We start from the raw sequence: 20600 nt of genomic DNA on the forward strand, positions 1-20600 counted from the left end.
GCAGCTGCAGACAGCCTTTTCTTTCTCTTCATCTTTCTTACCAGCACCCAGCCTTTCACGTTGACAGACACCTAGCAGCCCCCTGTCCTTCTCTCTCTGCACTCTCTGCCTTGTCAGCCCCTTCTCCGCTGGTTCCCTGCACCTCCAGCCACCTCCCTGGCGCTCTCTCTCATTATCACGTCCAAGTTCAACGTCTGGAACACGAAATCGATGCCAGTATCTCCCCCTAAAATTGGCTCCCCCGTGTTGTCCTTCATCGTCCCTGGCTCCTCGGCTGAAACTTGGAGTCACAGTGAGCATAGCCACGTCATCCTCACGGTCGTCCTGAAAGACAGGGTGGGGTTTGCATTCTACTTCGTGGAAGAACTGAAGTTCAGAGAGATAAGTGGCCTCCAAGAAATGACAAAGCTCTGCTTCAGTGTCTGTTTAATGTCAAATGCCACGTTCTTTCCACTGTTTCAAGGTTCCTCTCCTGGCCCTTCCTTTTCCTCTTCATGTCTGTGTGATTATGAAAAACAGTTGTCATTTTTCCTTGAATTGCTTCTCAGATCTGCTGCTTTATTAATCTAGCTTGTTTTGTCTGCTCCCAGGAATTCCCACGAAATGCAGCTTGGCCCAGGTGGAGGTCCACGCCTTCCTGGCTCATGTGTCCCCAGGAACACCAGCACTTCTGTCAGGTGTTTCCCCTTAGCTCAGTCTCTCAGTTTTCATAAAGACCTTGCAGATCTGGTCTCCTTTTTCACTGTGAGCAAGTAAAACACACACTGATTGAATCAGACGGGATTTAAAACAACAGTGGAGAAGGAGGAAGTTAGGTAACTTACACAATGCCTGGAAAACTGCAGGATCCGGCTTGGAAAACAGGCAGGAACAAGGTGGGGCTTCCAGACCTGCAGCCACAGGTGGGCTATGGAGCCAGGCCACCAGGGACCGAGCTCTGTCCCTCTGCCACGTGCGTGGAGGGAGGTTCTCTGCGGGCTCTGCCTCCCCAGGTTACGAGTTCTCAGCCCAGCAACCGGGGTGGGTGTCTCTGGGTCACGGTGCCTTCTCTTTAGCTGCAGGGAGGCTGGGAAAATAAATACATGGCCTTTCCAGCCTCTCACTAGACCTGTAAGGTGGAAGAACTCCCTGATCTTGGAAGGGGATTCAGAATAGATCTCCCCCAAAAGGGCAATCAGTGTCCACTACACCCTTTTCCTCCTTTATTCGAAGCAGATGACCTTAACTTTTGTTTTAGAGAAAACAGAAGTCACCACATAGGAGCACCTGTACTTTCTCAGGAGCAGTCATACAGCACACAGACCTGCCTGTGGCTGGCCAGGCCTGCCTCCCTCCCACCGTCCGGGACCTGAACCTGCTGCTCAGGCCACCCGTCCTCTTGCTCTCTGGCTCCTGTCCCCCCGTCTTCTCAGGGCCCTTCAGCTGTCAGTCTCTCCTGCACTCAGTGTCTTCCCTGGAACTCGGTGGTTTCCGCTGACTTTGAAACCCGTCTCATCCTTGTTATGGGTGTCACGTCCCCTCCTGTAATCGCCTACCTCACTGCGGTGTCTTCCTGGAGGAGGTGTCTGTAGTCCACAGTTTGGTGGGGTTTTTTTCATATTCTCCCCGCCCGCCATTCAGTCCAGTAGACCGGCTTGCAGCCCAGTCACTGCCCGGAAGACCCTGTTGGCGGGTCATCCTCTCCACCCGTCCACGCTGCTGACGCCTTGCGTGTTCCCTGTTCTTCCTCCCCCTCTGTTCCCTCTGTTCTGTTCCTTTCCAGGCTTTTCCTTCCCTACCCAGCTATTCAGTGTTAGTGCTTCTCAAGGCTGGGCTGCTTTCTTTCCTTAGTTTATCCTTGTTCTATAGTCAGTGTAATCTCGGTCATGGATTCACGTATTATCTGAGGTGAACGACCCACTAATTTATATTTCTGTTCCAGACACCTTCAGCTAAGTGCTCAGTCAGGGCGGGCTAGCTCCAGCCAAGCTGGGCCTGGCTGGGTTTTACGGGGACACAGCAGCCATGCCCATCATGTCCGTGTCATCTGTGGCTGAGTTGGTGCCCAAGTGACAGTGGACAGAGCCGTGGACCTCACAGCTACACTTTTATTTAGTGCTTGGTCCTTGACAGAAAAGCTTTGCTGACCTCTGCTCTAGACATCTTTCTTGAATGCTTGTAAATCATCTTAAAACTTGGATGTCAAACACTACATGCCTTATTTTTTCCTTTAAACTTGATCCTTTTCCTCCTCTGGCAAACAGCACCACCACCTACACGGTTGCACAAACCAGAAAACGGGACTTTTCATGCTGCGCGTCTGATTCGCGACCAGGTCTTGAATGTTTCTCGCTACCTGTCGTCTGTCGCCACATTGTGCCTTGGTCCAAGCCGCAGTGATGCCTGCTCTCTTCCCTCACTGGACCACCTGATCCACGTTTGCCCCCCTTTCAGTCTCGTGTCCACATGGCACAACCAGAGCAGACTCTTCCCCATGGACCTTGGATGAGGTTACCCACCTGCTCAAGACATCGCTCTCAGAACAAGGACCGAAAGTCTTGAGACTGGCCCGCGGGCCTTACATGGTCTCCTGCCTCCTCCCTCCTGAGTCCCGTGTGCACCCCCCACACCCACACTTCAGTCACGCGGATTGTCTCGGTTTTCTGTTACTAGAACACTCCAAAGGCCGGCAGTGTCCACAATGAAGTCTTACTGCTTTTCCTGATTGTGGGCTGACGGGCCAGGCTGAGCAGGTCTGCATGTGGTCTCTGCTGGGCTGGGACTTGGGGGTGACTTCTGCACTCCCCCCGGTGTTTGTCACCTCCGCGGCAGCAGTGGGGACAGCCGTGGTGGCCAGGCATTGCTGTCTCTGCGTGTGTCCAGCAGGGGAGCTGGACCTCTCTCTCTGGTGGCGCAGGGCTCTGAGAATGAGCGTCCCAGGAGGCTGAGTCTTGCTGTGCTGGTACTGACCCAGCCTCTCAGTGCAGCCTGCAGGCTCGTGGCTCATCCCGGCAGCCCCCCATGGGGAGGGGCCTGATGACCATGAAGGAAGCTTGTTTCACGGGGACCACCCAGGTGACTGAGCCCCACTCTCCCCTTTCCCGACCCCTCCTCCTTTTGCTCTCAGGCCATTCCTGCTGTGCCCTCTGCCTGCAGCGCTCTTCTTTCTCCTCTTTGTCTGCACGGTGGCTCCTTCACGTGTCATTTGTGTCCTTTCTTGGAGGAACTTCCCTCCCTGAGTAGTTCGGACCCCTTAGGGTGGCTTTTTGCAGCACATCAGCAGTGCTTTGATAATAGGAATTCTCATTTATTGTCTGGTTTGGTGTCTTTCCTTCCCACTAGACTGAGCTCCACGAAGGCAGGAGCCTTGCCTGTTTCTTTTTCCCCTCTTTCTGCCACAGTAACTGGCACATGGAAGACATTCAGTCACTACTCGTTAAGTGAAGGAGTTCAGTCTGTTTACCCTTTGGAGCGGTTTCTGCCCTGGAGTGTCTGGAGCCCTTTTCCGGTCTACCTGACGTCTGCCAGCTTTTCATGATTAAAATAACGTGTAATTTCAAATCGCTGTTGTCGGGGAGGTTTCTGAATTCCCGTTTGACGCTCTAAGCAGCTTTTCATCATGGCTTCTGAAGGCGTCTCCAAGGTCCCACCTAAAATTTGAGCCTTGTCTCTGCCGCCCCCTCCACACGCCTGCCTTTGCCTCCATTTTCGGCGTCTCTGTTCGTCTTGCTTATTTTCACCTGTTCCCCGCCTCCCGCCCCCGCCCTGTCCTTTCCTCCGCACGCCGCCCTGCCTTTCCAGCCGGGCCTCCCCGTCCTGAAGGCCCCGCCTCGGCCGCCCCGCCCGCACCCTGGCTCCTCCGCTTCCTCGGTGGCTGAGCCGTCAGCCCCTCGTGGTGTCTGCTGAGTGTTGTGTGAGCTGGCATTTGGCTCTCAGACCTTACTTTCTCCTCTTTGCTTTTGCTCCGGCCTCCCCGCCCAGGTCACAGCTGCGTCAGAAAGGGACGGCCTCACGACCGGGGGCCCACAGCGTCCAGCACAGGGCCCTCAACGTGCACGGGCTCACAGTGAGACTTGAGTGACGCTTCTGTTTATCTGTTTTTTTTTTTTTCCAGGGGGAAGAAAACCTGAAAACAAGCATTTGTACGTTTTTATCAGTTTTGTCACATTTGGACATCATTACTGAAAACATTCCAGAAAAGGTGAGTTTCAGTTGTTTGTAAGAAGAGTTCAAACTTGACTGTCAAAATGGAATTTATATATGTACTAATTTTTTTTTCCTGGAGTATTCCTGATGTGCTTTGCAACTGCCCCCTTCCCTTCCACGCTCCTCCTTAGGCCCCACCGCACAGTAAGGTATCCCTCACGTGCACACACACACTGAGGCATGCCTGAGCACATATTAAATCTTTAGATAAATTAATGGGCAATTTTTAGTGGTAGATTCTTAATTTTATGCAAGTATTTATGTGAGATTATTTAAATAGGACTTCCCTTGTTGCATCTAACTGTTCCCTGGCCGGCAGAGTTACTTAGCAGATGCTTGTTCAAAGAAATTTCTGGGCAGGGTACTAACGGCTGTCGTGTCATTGACTGTCATTATGTGGAGTGTGAAGGCCAGTCCTTCCATCTGTCTCAGGTTTAGCACATCTTCCCTAGTGGTTTACCATGCAGATAAGTAGAGATCTTAGTTAATTCTGGTTGATCACTATGGCAACGAGAGGAATTTAGGAAAACCTGTCAGTAAGATTTAGAGCAAGTTTCTATTTTATTGCATCTACAGAGAATGTACTGACAGTGTTGCAAACTCAAGGAGAAACTTAATATAGTGACCCTCGCTCAGTGCCGAAGTTAGGGGCAGTGGCCCTCCGTGCAGTGGCAAATCCACGTGTAACTGTGCATTGCACGTGTACTCCACGTGTAACGTGAGGCTCGCAGTCAGTCAGCCGTGGACCACGGAACCTTGTCGTACATGTCCAGTGACAGAATTCCTCCTATAAGTGGACTTGGGCAGTTTAAACCCCTGTTGTTCAGCGGTCACTTGTATGAAATAAGAAATGTCATTTAGTCTTGAAAGTGAAATAAAAATATTGAGGGAGTAGGTTTCTTAGAATTTTCAAAGGGTTCTTGTCTTTAATCATGATAACAATCAAGGTTTGTTGTTAATCTGTTTCATCAATCCTAAGACAGACCTTTCTCCCCACCCCATTTTAACCTCAAAAACCATGCTATTTTTAAATTGATGGTGTGGTGCAGTGTCTGTCAGCCTGATGGCAGTGTGTTAGTTACAGTCAGGTGAGAACTCGTGCTAACACCTTCTGCTAGGAGTAAGGAAGCTCTGGCTCAGAAAACGTCAGATGTTATCTTTCTATTAAGCACGTGCGATTTATTGAGAGACATAAGATAGACAAGAAACTGTACTATTGCAGGGTAGAAATAGCTCAAGAATAGTTAAAAAAAGTTCTGAAAATGAATTCAGTGTAGAATGTGTTCACGTTAGATCTGGTGTAGATAACATAACTAATGTGTTATTTTTCCATTAAGCTCTTTTTATACTTACTGTGTATTACATATTTTAGGTTTATTTCTTTATTTTCTGGACATCCAAAAAGAGAATGCTGACATCTTCTGGGAAAACAAAAAAAAAAAAAACTAAACTACACTGAGATACCTAAGGTCTAACTACTTTAGTTAGTCTCTCCATTTCTCATTTATGAAGTCTGTTGGTATTTGATAAGTGTGTTTTTGTTTGACGACTTCTTTGAAACAGTCACTTAAGACTTTCTGTTTCAGTTTTTTCCCCGAAGTGTGTAACTTACCCTGTATATGGAACCCGCAGGTGTGATGAAAACGCCTCTTCACCTCTCTGGTCTCCCTCCCAGACACCAGAACCTGGTCTTATCATCAGAAAAACAGCCCCTGAGCCCCAGACCAGGGACGCCCTACAAAACGCCTGGCAGAGGCATCAGAAACGGCCACAGCCAAGGGGAGGCTGAGGGGCCACGTGGCGTCCTGGGCGGGGTCCTGGAACAGACAAAGGGCATTAGTAAAAACTAAGGAAATTTGAATGAAGCGTGGACTGAGGATGAAGGTTACAGGAGAGTGGTGAGAAATCTGAAGGGGAAGGCCGGGCCCTGCAGCCCAGGGAAAGACGTACGGAATTTATTCCTTCCACTTTCCTGTCACGTAGAGTGGACTTAATACTTCCCAGCTTAGAGGCTTACTGTGAGGATCAGATAGCATGGAAGTGCCCTGTACTCGGTGAGTGCTAGTTTCTCTCCTCTCAGATCTCCTCAGGCCTGCTTTATACCTGCCAGGGCTTGGGATCCAGGCTTCATGCCACTCATTCATTCCAGTGCTGTCAGTGCGTGTCCTTACTAAGCCCCTTACCAGACGGCGGAGACGCGGCGTGAGCGCCCAGAGCCTGTGCGGACCGCAGTGTGCCGTGTGCCGTGTCCCGCACTGGGGTCAGGGTCGCGCAGGACGCCGGGGGCTTAACCCGTGCTGTTGTGTAACCAGGAGGCCAAGGCTTTGATGAATCCCACCGCAGAGATGGTGAGGAGAAGGGGTGAGGAGGAAAGGTGGGGGGACCAGGAGGTAGGGGGTAGACAGCTGCCCTGTGTCAGAAATGGGATCACCTGATTTTAAGATTTTAGAAAAGAACAGTTACAGTTTTAGAACAGGGTCTGGGGTGTGGCTGTGGGCAGGGAACGGGGAGCCGTGGGTTTTACACGGTGCTGGAGAAGTAAGGTCTGGGCGTCACCCTGAGGGCTGGAAGTGGGCAGACCCTCCTCTAACATAGGCAGGTGAGAGGAAGGCGAGGGAGGGGCTAATGCACCCACCGGGGGAGGGTCCTGAAGGGTGGGTCAGAGGGAGCATCTGTTCTTTGGGAGAAGACACTTTGGGAGCAGAGAGAACGGTGGGGTTTACATTTGGATAATAAGCAGAGAACGCGCAGTTGGGATGTGTGGTGAATTTCATTGGCCACAGGCCCCAGCTTCTTTGGAAGAAGTCGTTGATTTTTTTGCCCCCTTCCTTCTCCTCCCAGCCTCATATTTACCCTGTGCCTTTTAGGTGTCTCTCTGTGTTATCCTTGGCCCTAGCGATTCTGCAGGGAACCAAACAAAGTCTGCGTTCATTCTGGTGGGGGAGGGAGACAATAAAGAAACAGTACACTGTCAGGTAGTGGCATGAGCTTTGAAGAGAAAGAAAGCAGAATAAGGGTGGAAATTGGGTGCCTGGGCGGGACGGCTGTTTCAGAAAGTGGCTTCAGGGGAGACCTTTCCATGGAGATGATTCCAAACAAGCACCTAAATGCAGGAGGGTGAGCAAGCCCGGCGGGGTCCGGGGACTTTCCACCCAGGGCTAGAGGATGGCAGGTGCCGGCCGCAGTGAGAAGGGCCTCGTCACGGCCAAGGTCAGAACCACTGGCGCGGAGTGCTGGGGTCAGCGCAGGAGGAGGTGAGGACCCGCGCAGGAGGTGGGAAGAAATCAGGGGCCTGTTTTGGACGTGTCTCATTGGGATGACTGTCCTCCTAACTACCACCGTGCAGGTTTGCCTCCCCTTCGCGTTAGTTATCTAACATCTAATTCGGGGATGATAAAATCTACGTGGGGAAGTCGTGCTTATGAAGAACACGGTGCATAAAATGCCGCGCCTGGCACTTGAGGTGCAGAACTCATGCTAGAGGGAGTGTGTGTGTTTAGATGTTGTCACATGCGTGCTTCATAAAGTTGTAAAGGACTGTAAAACACCAGCAGTTAATTAACAACATTCCTCCTTTTTCCTCTTTGTTAGTTTTTAAATTATCTTTTATCGATATTTCGGTTGTCTTGGTTAACCTGCCTTGGTTTTCAACATCCCAACTAAAGCTAGTTGATACTTCATCCGGTGTCACTGAGAAGTTGCTGTTTCCCAGACTGCCCGTCCTGTCTCTCTGGCCTCCCCTCTGGCCGAGTAAATACATTTTCCCTTCACTGCACTTTGCCTGCTGGCTTTCTCAGATTTGCCGCAGCCGTCTTTGTCCCTCTGGCCGAGAACTGTTCTTGCTGGGGCCTGTCTGACTCGCCACTCTCCCTCGCCCTGCTCCACTTACAGGTGATTAAAGTTGTGTATCACGTGGGGTGGCTGTCTGTATGCTGTGGTCGTGTGTGTGTGTGTGTTTATGTGTCTCCCCACAGTGTCCTGCCACGCTGGACGTACAGTGACCCCCGATCAACGCTGATGCTGTGTTGAATAAAGGAGTGGAGTAAGGAGGATCATTTATATCATCATTCTGTCCTCAGAGACACTTCGGGAAATTGAAGTGTGATATCTCAGTTAACTCTTTTGTGAGTGTGGTTACTTTTACTCAGTCAGTAGAAACTAACAGTAAGACTCTTAGCAAGGTGCAGCCTGTGACATTTACAGGGCCCATTTGGTAGGAGTATTAAGGTAGCTCCTGCTACTTTATTAGAAGTTTGAGTCCATCTGGTTTCCACAGCGATAGATGTCACTTCCTTTGCCTTTCAATATCTGTGGAACTCTGGTTTTGGAAATCAGGGACTGTCATCGCATAAAATCTCCAGGCTGTGAAGATGGAAAAATCTGTGGGTTCAGATTTTATTTGTCTGTGCCTTTTAGGTGTGTGTGTGCATTACGATAGGCAGGCCCTGTGTGGTTATTCCCTCCCCACTTCTACGTGGTCCTGCCTCCACTTGGTGCTGTGTGTGCCCGGGATCACCCTTAGGGGAAACAGCACTTTGTGAGATAGCTTGCTTTAGAAGCACCTTCAAGTTCACCAAAAGCAGGGCTCTTCAAGACTACTTCTAACTTTTTCAGCCCATGGTAAGGTAATCAGCGATGGAGGCTGTTTGTAAAACACTGTGGTTATACAATGGGTAGCATGAAAGTGCTCTGTTCAAGTTACCCCAGGAGCTGGAATACGGGGAAGATGTACCACAGCGTCGTAAACAAAAACTATAGAGCTGGGAGGGTATTTTCTTTTGGTGGGGCTAATTAGGTTGGTTTATTTATTTACCTTTCTTTCTTTCTTTTCTCCCTCCCCTCCCCTCCCCTTCCCTCATTTTTAATGGAGGTGCTGGGGATTGAACCCAGGACCTTGTGCGTGCCAAGCACACACTTTACCACTGAGCTGTACTCTCCCCTCCGGGAGGATATTTTCTCTCTTAAGGAAATCGCTCACGTCAGTGTGTCTCACCTGTCTGAGGAGGAAGAATGAGAAGGCCCGACAATGCAGAACCAGTGAAATAAGATGTACTGTTAGCATTCTTATCATCTGTAGACTTGGCTTTGATCATTCAGTCAGGGGTGAAATGGTCCATGTTTACACCTGAAGACCTGTTGTCCTCTCTTTTCAGAAACTGATTCTGAAGCAAGCCCTCATTATCGTACTGCACTGGTGTTTCAATCACAATTTTAGTATTCGGCTGTATGCCTTAATTGCTCTTAAGAAAATCTGGGGCATGTGTAAAGCGCTGCACGTTGAAGAACTTGATGCTTTGACTTCTGTTATTGAATCCAGTCTCAATCAAGTGGAAAACATGCAGGGAGCAGGGTAAGCAAACCTTGTCCCTGTCCCTCCCCGCCTGGTAGAGCACAAAGAGGATGCGGGGGCGCCAGCCTGTGAGCATCTCTAGTCCATCACACTGCAGTGCACAGCTTGGATTAGTTGGTGCTTAAGCAGGTCACTCTTCGATGTTTAGTTTAATTACAATACTAAGTGCTGGCAGCTCCGTCCTGACGTTTTTTCTTTTGCTTTCATATCTTTGACCCTTTATTTTATGTGCCTCTAGATGTTCCTCTTCAGCGTAGCCAAATGTTAGCACCCTCTGTTGTCTGAGAAGCGGCATGACCTGACTTTGTTTAAAGGCATGCTCTTAACCCCTCAGATGGACCAGTCAAAGCTGGTTCAAAAGCTGGAAGCTTTTTCCCTTTTCTTTTCTAAGAGAACTTCTCTATTTCCCAAACAAAATCCTACTCAGATGCTCAATATCAAACAGACAAAATACAGCTACAGTAGGGAGGGGTGCATGACTCAGCAAAATCCCAGGGGATGGGATCTCGGGCCCAGATTAAGGGGCTGTCTTTTGGCAAAGGAGACAGGTGTGGAAGGAGGTGGCCGGGAACCCTGGGGGTCCTTTAGCTCTTGGGTTGTTGATCATGAATGTAAACTGAAACCTGCCAGTGGTCATGTATAATTTTTATTTCTACCTCTTTTGCCTTTTAAAACTTGACAGATTTTTGTTTTTTGTTGTTTGTGTCTATTTGTTAAAGTTAAGAATTTGAAACCTCATATTACTTTTGTTTGGCTTGTGAAAGTTGGTACAGTTTGGCTGTGTGTTGTGTGAATCTTCAGAGTGAAAAAAATGACTCAGCTCACCGTCTCTCCTGGGGGGAAAAAGGTGTTTATGGCCAGAGAGAGACTTAAGGATCCAGGTCCAGATTTCTTATACAGCTCCCTTTTAGAATTCTTTTCTTCCCAGGTGTGTGAATTGTGCCTGTGGCAGGCTTCCTGTGTGGGATTTTCTCCTCCTTGTCCACTGAGGACCATCCCCACTGCCCTCACCTTCCGGGCAGCCCCGGCCTCTGCCCCCTCTGTAGGCTGATCCCCGCACTTGCGGTGTGGAGAGCTGGCTTCATGCTTGTTCAGTCATTGTTCGTTGTGTGACTGCGAGAGAGTCATTTAATTTCTTTGTCTTTGAATTTCATTTCAAAATGTCAAATTTAGGGTCAGTTTTTAACATATGTTTATCTTGGACATAAGGGTGTATAAATCTTGGGATAAAATTCACAAGACTGTCTGTTCATTCTAAGTTCTGCAGTACCTCTTTGAGATCTACGTGATGTCCCCCCTTACCGGAGTTGGTTCACTCATGAGTTGGTTCACCTTATGCATATTTTCATCCCTAGGAACGCCAAGAAGAATTGGCAACGCATCCAAGAACATTTCTTTTTTGCAGCATTTCACCCACTTAAGGATTACTGTCTGGAGGTGAGCTGAGATTAATACCATTTGCAAATTCTCTACTGTGTCTCTGGGCCTCATGCTTCCTTTCTGCCACGGTTGTTGAAGGGTGTTCACGAGGCTGACTTCCCTCCAGCACCACCTTCACGTCATAAAGCTCTCAGTTTACTTTTGTCACTTCATGCAGGTGGCTTGCTTGTGTCTCACTCTTCAGCGGTGAAACTCGGCTTGTCATTTTCACTTTGTTTCTCAGGCAGTGTCTGACTTGTAAACACTGGAAGGGGGAATATTTAACTCTAAACAGAAATCTGTTCTGACATTAAAAAGGAAATGAGTGAGAACATTTGTGCAGGTGAGATGTTGTAATGAAGCCCGTTGTTAAAAAAGAACAAAAAGATCTCCTCTTTTGTTTAACTGCACATTTTAGGTTCTGGGTGACTGAGATTGTGTAGCAAATGATACTGCACGTCACTGATGGTAGCAGATTGTGCTTAAATAATTTTGAGAACCATAAACTTGTTTATTACAGTTAGCATATGCATTGATTAACTCAATACATAGATTATTAAAATTTCTATAAGATGTATTACCTTCTCCCTTTTGCAGCTGTAATTATAATGTTCTGCCTTTGAATTTAAAATATGTAACTTAAGACTTTTCCTCTAAAGAACTTGGAAGTATCAGTAACTTGAGCTACTGTGTGTAAGCGATTTTTTTTTCTTGTTGGGTGTGTGTGTGTGTGTGTGTGTGTGTGTGTGTGGATTACTAATAAGCTAGCCTTTTAAAAAAAACAGATCTGTATACTGTGAGATATTCATCATAGAACATTACTGTGTACTTTCCATTGCTTCATTGCAAAAAATTATTTAGGCTTTTTTAACTATTCTAACATGGTCTGTTCTGTGTCCTTTAGCGCCCAGAATGCTCTGTTTGACATCTTTCTGAAGGACCCTTAATAACTCTCTAGTGCTAAGTCAGCCTTTCCTAGTCAGTTGTCGATCAGGAGTAAGTCCCTTGCCTTCCCTTGACTTTGACTGCCTCACCCTGATAGATTTATATACTTTGTTTCCCATTAATTATATGAACCCTAACCGTGTAGATAAAATAATGGCTTGCAGCATGTGTATTACATTGATCCCCATGTAAGGAACATTTAGCTGCATTCATGATGCCTGCTTAAATTTGCACAAATGTTGCTAACAAAAAGAAAACCACGTTCATTCCAAAAACTGTTGTGAAGACTTGTGCCTTGTTACAAGGTTATTATTTCATTTTTAAATTGCTTATTGTACTTCTGCTTCTTACGTGCTTTCCACCTTTGAGGATGACCTGGATCTCAGTTTTGGTGGTAGGTAAGAAAAGAAAGGAGGATTGCTACGGAATGACTGAGTAACCACTACTCATGGGGGTGTCAGGCTGGGCGGCTGGCAGATCACTGTCCTGTGCTGTTTTAACGTGATCGTGTGCTACTTAACCAGTGAGGAAGTTGAAGCTGAGAAATTGAGAAAGGTTAATGGCTTGTCCAGTGTCCACAGCTAAGATACACTGGAGGCAGAATTTAGATTCTCAATTTCTACGGTAGCAGCGAGAGCAGAGATTTGGCATCATGAGAGCTTGAGCTTGGCTGCTTATGGACACGTCTGGTTATCGATAAGTAGCATTTATCCAGGCGTTGTCCGACGTTAGTACTGATGAATTCCAAAATACCTGCTGCTTTTAGCAACAGTGTGGTATCTGTGACATACAGTGAGAAATACTGCCCTCAAAGATCTGTTTACTCTCAGGGATTTCCTAAATCAATCCCCTAATTCTTAGAGAAGATAAGAAATACAGATGGACAGTTGTTACAAGATACAAATGAGCATATGTAATTTGATCAGAGGTGATAGTTTGGGAGAACACATCAGTAATAATACATAACTTGTGCTTTAAACATGTTATCATGTATCTCATTATTAGTTTTAAGGGAAGAAATTTAGATTTTACAATTCTCCTTTCAGACCATATTTTACATCCTTCCTCGCCTTTCCGGCCTCGTTGAAGACGAGTGGATCTCCATTGGTAAATTTACCAAGTTTACCGACATTCCTCTCGATGCGGGATTTCAGTGGTACCGTTCTCCAACTCACCTTTGTGAACTGAAGCCAGGTGACTGGGCTCAGCAGGACATAGGTAAAAAGAACTTTTGGTTTATTTTCTCCCCGGGTTGCCTGGCTCAGGCTTGTTGACGTCCGTCACTGAGAACAGAGAGTTGACGGTATCACTTTTCCGCTGACGTGGTGAACTCTGCTCCTCCTCCGAGAGTAAAGACAGAGCACGTGGTGTCACTTTGGCACCTTTAGTTGACGTTCGCTTTGCTCTTAAAAGCCAGAGGGAGCCTGATCTCCTTGACTCTGTAAAGCCAGAGGCTTCTGTCTTCTTTGAAATATCGTTAACTAATAGTCATTGCTTTTCCACTATGTACTTCTGAAAACAGAGATTTTTTAGCGGGCCAGATTAAGAAATCTCTCTTCTTGTCCCACTTATAAAGCAGGGCTCCCGATCCTCATCCTGCTGGGTCTGGTTGGACATCACTCACCTGTTGCCCATCCTCCTCCTCCGTCTCCCCCCTCCTTCCCTTCAGCTATCTCTAGGACCCCCCCCTTTCCCTCGTTTGCGCCCTCCACCTCCTCCTCCCCTTCACAGTCAAGCTGCCCCCCAAAAACTAGGGGTCAAGCCCCCCACGCATTTTTAAAGTCACAACTAACCTTAGGAAATGTGCAGTAGTGGTCTTTGTTCTCATCAGTCTGTCAGTCACTCATACTTGTCCTCGTCCTGGCTTCCCTGACCCATAAGCATCACTGAAATTCCTTTCAGAAAGTCAGAAATTGTCTTTGTCTCCTTTACAGAATCTAAACAATCACCTTTCTCTCACCACGCCTGACCTTTAGGTAGCTCGCTACCCTGATGTTCCTCCGCAGTCTGACTTTGCTTACTCTCCTCTTAGATCCACCCCTCACCCCCCGACCGTCCCTTGTATTTATAGTTCTCTAAATTTTAATGTTTTTAAGAATCCCTTGAACAGCGTGTTACAGTGCAGATTCTTGGGTCCCACCCTTAGATTTTAACTTGGTATGTCTGGAGGAGAGTTCTAGGAAAGTGCATTTTTCTATCAAACATTCTAGATGGTTCACGAATGCATTTTAAGATGTATCTCCTTATATTTATTTACTTCGCCAACAAAGATTTATTGACTGCCTCCTGTGTGTTGGACAGGAGGCAAGGGCCCTGCCCTTACGGAGGTTATATTCCTGGAACAAATAAACACGATTTCAGGTAGCAGAGTAAAGAGATGGTGTGACAGAGTTAAAAAGACCTTTGTAAGGAGTTGACATTGAGCAGAGACCTGCGTGAAGGGAGAGCAAGTTAGGCAAAGTCTGGGAGAAGAGCTTTCCCAAAAGAGAGATGAGCCAGTGTGAAGATTCGGGGGCAAGAGCAGTGTCAGTGGGGAGAGGACAGAGGAGCCACACGTGAGGACACCTGAGTCGGTTCTGCCGTGGAGTGGGGCAGAGAGGTGAGGAGTTACTGGATGGGGAACAGGCCCAAGGGGTTTGTTTCTCTGTGCGTTGTTTTTGGTGGAGAGAGGGATATTGCATCTGGTTCTGCTGAGACGTAAGTGTTGTATCCCCTGAACTCTGTCATTGGCTTGGTTTTCCGCCACTCTGAGTGTTCTCCCTGAGCGTTTTTATCCCTTTCTGCATCTGGAAACGGCCTGCCGTGTAACTGCAACCTTCAGGTGTTTATCTCTGCCCCACCTCTTTCCTGAGCTTGTTGGCAGCACTCTTCCATAAGCCCTTTAAACTCAGTATATCCAATGTGACTTTGCCTTTCTGCTCAGACTCCCCTCCCCTCCCTCTACCCTTGCTGTTAATGGTGTCATCCAGGCACATGGAAGCCACACGTTTCCTTTTTTCTCTCTTGCCACATGCATCCATCCAGATCCGGGCCGTTCTGCATGTCCTCTTCAGCTCCTCTTGCATGGACTTAACTTAGACTGTTCTGTCTTTGCCTGGACCAGGGCAAAAGCCCCACGGTGGTTTTCCAGCCCCAACTTATCCTGCACGTTGCTTTTAAGAGGGATTTTCCTAGAACACAAAACCAGTATCGTTCTCCCCCCTTTTTAAAGCCCTGTCATGGCTCCTGTCTGTAGAATAAAGTACAAAGTCCTTGTGATCTAGGCGGAGTCACGCCCCTACGTCCCTCCATCCTTCACACGCTGTGAGCGCTGTGAGCGAGGCCGAGGGACCGCCGCTGCCGGGCCGTCTTCCTCCCGCGTCCGGTGCGCATGCGCACACGCCGTGTCCACAGTGCGCTGCGCTTCCCACGCGCTGTGCTCTGCAGACCATCGCGTCCCTTCCCTGGTCCCTCCTGGGTCTTGCTCTCTGCCTCTCCCTCCCCCAGATACTAGTCCCTCCTCTCTGTGAGCCGCCCGCCCTCCGTGTATGGCACCGCGGCATAGTTCTGTGCTTCTCTCTTCCACCCCCAGCAAGCTCAGCACCCCCCCGCCCCGCAGTGGGACGGGGTTGGGGAGGAGCCTGGGGCGGTCTCCGTCCCGAACGAGAACTCAAAACGCAGTCAGACAGATCAGTGACGTCGTGTACTCACCGGGTTAGTCGAGAGAGAATTGCTCCAGAGAACAGTCCTCATGTTAGCAAAAGTCCCCAAGTACTTGTCAAATAATTTAAGATAAAGACTATTTATGTTGTTTTCAGGAATATAGTATTTCTACAGAAAATTCCAATCTAATACACTGTTGTTTGTAACATACACCATTATTTTATGTACCCCCTAAGAAAAAATGCTACCAAACTATGCTACCCTTACGGATTCTAAGATGCTTCCCAGTTTGGGGAGTGCTAAAATGTAAAAAATGTGCACGTTTTATTTTCATGAAATGCTGTAGAATATTGGTTAGTAGAGCTGAATTTGAAAACTTTAAATTATTATTGAAAATGGCCGTTATATCTGAACCCAAGTAAAGTTCTTTAATGAATCTCATTCTAAATTATCATTTTAAGCTCTTAATTTTTATGTATGTAAATAGAGGGAAATTGATATTTTCTTTTTCCTTCCCAGGTTCTAACTCGGGCGAAGCAGATAACCAGTCGGAGTGGACTGATGTTCAGAAGAAGATTATCCCGTGGAAAAATAACGTTCCAGACTTAGACCTGGAGCTAGTTTTTCAGGATCGCGCTGCTAAGCTGGGAAAGTCAATCAGTAGACTGATTGTGGTGGCCTCACTCATTGACAAACCCACCAATTTAGGAGGTAAAATTACAGTTTTCCAGGAGGCTTGCTGGATCTTTTGCTCCTGAACGTTTTTAATCTGTCCAGTGCCCTTTTGGCTCTGTTCCACATTTAACCCTCTCCGCGAGCTGCAGAGCACTGTCTGGGACGTGGTGAACCTGGCATTCGTTAGACTGGCGGCAGTAACCGGCGTGTTCTGTGCAGGGCTGTGCCGGACCTGCGAGGTGTTTGGGGCCTCGGCGCTCGCCGTTGGCAATCTTCAGTGCATCCGAGACAGACAGTTTCAGCACCTCAGTGTTTCCGCAGAACAGTGGCTTCCGCTGGTGGAGGTGGGTGGAAAGCGATTTACTGTTAAAATTCTTATGTGCTAAAATCTTTTGTTGAACTCTTGTCTTCATGTATCAACCCTTTTGCAAGTAGTCCAGCCTTTAACAGTTTAAAAACAATACTGAAAAGTAAAATACATCCCACTCTGTTCTCTTTATTTTTTTGGGGGGGGGGGTAATTAGGTTTGTTTGTTTGTTTATTTATTATCTTTAATGGAGGGACTGGGGATTGAACCCAGGACCTTGTGCATGCTAAGCACATGCTCTACCGCTGAGCTATACCCTCCCCTCTCCTTTTATGTTTCACATGGTTGTATTTTGAGAAATCCTCAATAATGTAGAATTCTTTTCAGTAATATGTGTCCTGTTGCAACTCTCTCTTGTTTTATAAATGTATGTGATATTGGGGAGTTCTTTTTTATAGAGTGTAATTCTGTCCTTTTCCATTTAACGAATTTCAGTTTCATAAAATTTTTTTTTTAATTCTGATTTTACTCCCAGCAGGAGTAAATGAATGATTTAATATTCTACTCTTTTTAAACTAATATTAAGGTCAGACCACCTCAGCTAATTGATTATCTGCAGCAGAAAAAAGCAGAAGGTTATACCATCGTTGGTGTGGAACAAACCGTCAAAAGTGTAGACCTTACGCAGTATTGCTTTCCTGAGAAGTCTCTACTCTTGTTGGGGTAAGGACATTCTCTTGAGTCCCTGTCTAGAAAATGTTTCAGAGGATTTACAGTGTGCTTGGATTCCTGATACTACACGTGCCCCTGACTTCTGACAAGGTTTATGGAAAGCGCCCCTAGTTTTTGTTTTATTTCACCTATTTGGTATGGACAGGTGAACCCAGAATTGAACCATAAACGTTTTTGTTACTCTCTTTTATGTTCCTGGTACTACGGTGCCAGGTACTATGGACTTGTTTCATTTAGTAACCTGCCTCTTCCAGTAACATCCAGAGTATCTGAGAAAAAACTTTATTATAAGAAAGCTAACTTTCTTCTCCCGTTTTTTTCTTCATCAGAAATGAACATGAGGGGATTCCCGCAAATCTGATCCAGCAGTTGGATGTGTGTGTGGAAATTCCTCAGCAGGGTATCATCCGCTCCCTCAACGTCCACGTGAGCGGTGCCCTTCTGATCTGGGAGTACACCAGACAGCAGCTGCTCAGGCATGGGGTCCCCGCGGCCCGGAGCTCGGGCCTTATCTGAGATGACCGACCAGTGCTGCTGAAACATTGCCTTAAAACTATTTGGTATGAAAACAAATACATGTATGTATATGCATGACTGGGACATTGTGCTGTATGCCAGAGACTGACACATTGTAACTGTCTGTAGTTCAATTTAAAAAAAAACTATTTGGACTGATGGATTCTGAAATCTACTGGTACAATTTGAGTTTTTTCCTTGCAATTTAATGCCAAAACTTTTTCATGTGCCTTAAATACATGACTATACGTTATAATAAACTCTTAATAAACATTTTTAGCTAAGTTGCATCACTTCTTTAATAAAATGTTTTAAGGAATTGTGGAAATAAAGCAACATATTTTAAAAAGATCATTTCTTTCCTAGAAACTAGCCTTGTCAGAAATGTGGATTATGGTAGGAGTCAGGCAGGAATAGAGCAGCTCTCATTATCAGTGCCATACCCTTGTCCAGGGGGTGGGGGGTGTGGAAGCAAAGGTCCCGTGTTAAGAAGAGTCACTGGCCTCTTTCTGCTGCTCCATTATCACTTACTCCCAGGGAGGAAGCAGACTTGGCAAGATGCTGCCAGCTTTCCTGTAAAGTTCCTAATGCCAGGTAGTAAGATTTCATTTATTTTTAAATCCATGAACTAGGCCATAATCATTGATACAAAGTTTTAAGGAAATTTGCATATGCCATCTTTGCTCTGAGTTCAAATAGGGATTACAAATAGTCTACACTCTGACAGTTTTCAGCCTGGCTCCAGAGGAGGTGAATTACTCTTGTACATCATGCTTAGTGGTGAGAGTGGAACCCATGAGGGTTGACTTACTGTTTCTGTTCTTCTGCGGTTTTGTGTGGTGCTGGGATTACTTTATTATTTAATGGTTACTGTCAGCATCCAGCAATGAACTTCAATCATGTCTGGGTCCTTTTTAGTACTATTTAAATTTCAGAGTCCATTACCTGTATATGTTTTTTTCTCCTGTAACTTTATTAAAATAATTTTTTGTCTTGCAGAAGAGCTGCAAAGACTCTACGTTTCCATATATCCTTCACCCAGATGCTTCTCATAGGATCTTACTTAACCACAGACATTTGTCGAAACTAAGAAATTAACGGTGGTGCTGGTGCTGTTCACTAGACAGACTACGAATCAGATCTATATTCAGATTTCCCGTTTTCCCACTAATAACGCTTTTTTTGTTCTAGTGCCACTGGCTTTGGCACCGAGGACACGATGTTGCATTCAGGCCTGCACCTTAGTCTCCTCCAGTCTCTGACAGGTTTTCGGTCTTTCATGACCTTGACACTTTGAAGTCAGGTAGTTTGCAAATGTCTCAAAATTTGGGTTTGTCTGGCGTTCTCTCCTGTCAGACTGAGGCCATGGGTTGGAAGGAAGGTTCTGCAGTGATGCAGTGCTTCTCATCACATCTAAGCATGACTTATACCCTGATTTTTGCTTGAAGCAGTGTTTGCCATGTTCTCTGCAAACTTACCACTTCTCACTTTGCAGTCTGGTTTTCAGACCAAGCCACTAAGCCGAGCCTACACTCAAGGGCAGAGAAAAAGAGCTTCCCCCCTTGGAGGGAGGAGTGTCAGATGTTTTGGAGGCAACTGTTAAAACTACCACAGTATTTAATGTTTTGGGAGAGAGACTTGGAGGCTCTGCTAATAAGCTTTTTCTCTTGAACTTTTTGCCCCCTGATTTTATCATTCACCAGGGGTATCATTTATTACTTGGAATTCTTCTGTAAGGAAGATGTGTCCCTCAGTCAGTCCTGTTGAGATCTGTGTGTGTATGGTGGGCTCCCATGTCCTTTAATATGCTCTTGTTTTTCTTTTTAAAGCACGTCCTTACGCCCTTGTGCTACAGAGTGTTCCAGGCGCATCTTTAATTTTCTCTCTCCTAGTTCTAGAATCACACGTTTCAGCAAGGATCACTGGTTCCATTTATGGGAAAACAGTACAGAAACCAAGCGTGGGGTTTCGGTACATGTGCTTGTTACTCCTGGAGCATCACTGCAGCCCCTCTCAGGGGACAGAGCTAGGGGACCTAGATGTCTGCCAACCCACATGTGTGCAAACATATTGTCTAGACAGGGTCACATAAACACGAATTCTTACTGATACCTGACACCAATCCGACATCAGAAGACTCATTGTAACAGTCAAACGAATCGCTCCAGGGTCCTGGTTGACTTATTTTCATGGGCACAGTGTCGCTCTCTGCAGTGTATGGTTCTCTGGGCTTTGGCCGGTGTATACCTGGATCCACCACCATGTGCCGCAGGAGACAGGTTCAACACCTCAGGTCCTCTGTGGAACGCCTTCAGTCAGCACCTTTCCCCGTTCACAACCACCGATCTGTTCTCTGTACTGATTTTGCCTTTTCCAGGATCACGTAAATGGAAGCGCATCAGGACCCAGCCTTGGGGTAAGGCAGCTTTCACGTAGCAGAACACAGCTAAGGCTCATCCATGTTGCTGAAAGACTCACAAGTTCGACTTCTTACTGCTCAGGTGTTCCACTGTGCCCCAATTTTTTTTTTTAAATCCATTCCTTTGTTGTGGGCGTCCGGGTTGCTCCCAGTTTGGGGCAATCATGAATGCAGCTGCTATAAATATTCATATATAGGTTTGGTTTAATAAGCCTTGAAATCATATAATGCAAGTCTTCCAGTTTTGTTCTTTTCAGAATGTTTTGGCTATCTTAGACCTTCTGCTTTTCCATACAAATTTTAGAATCATCTTGTCAATATCTACCAAAACTTGTTGAGGTTTTGACTGGGGTTGTTTTGAACCCATAGAACAAACTGGAAAGAATTTAACAGTGTTTTAACAACACTGA

At 46.7% G+C, this 20600-nt stretch overlaps 1 protein-coding gene across 2 annotated transcripts in view; it reads left to right on the forward strand.

Annotated features, from left to right (window-relative positions):
• The window catches only part of TARBP1 (tRNA guanosine 2 -O-methyltransferase TARBP1), a 60545-nt gene extending 42490 nt beyond the window's left edge, over positions 1-18055 (forward strand). For both annotated transcript variants that reach the window (XM_072970943.1, XM_072970944.1), the window contains 8 exons: positions 4094-4180; positions 9339-9535; positions 10891-10972; positions 12946-13117; positions 16061-16252; positions 16436-16560; positions 17110-17246; positions 17585-18055. In XM_072970943.1, coding sequence (XP_072827044.1) covers positions 4094-4180; positions 9339-9535; positions 10891-10972; positions 12946-13117; positions 16061-16252; positions 16436-16560; positions 17110-17246; positions 17585-17771 — 1179 coding nt within the window. In that variant the 3' untranslated portion in view covers positions 17772-18055. The remainder of the gene's footprint in view (positions 1-4093; positions 4181-9338; positions 9536-10890; positions 10973-12945; positions 13118-16060; positions 16253-16435; positions 16561-17109; positions 17247-17584) is intronic.
• The last annotated feature ends 2545 nt before the right edge of the window (positions 18056-20600 follow it).

This window comes from Vicugna pacos, chromosome 11 (assembly GCF_048564905.1).
Source record: "Vicugna pacos chromosome 11, VicPac4, whole genome shotgun sequence".
Classification (NCBI taxonomy): domain Eukaryota; kingdom Metazoa; phylum Chordata; class Mammalia; order Artiodactyla; family Camelidae; genus Vicugna; species Vicugna pacos.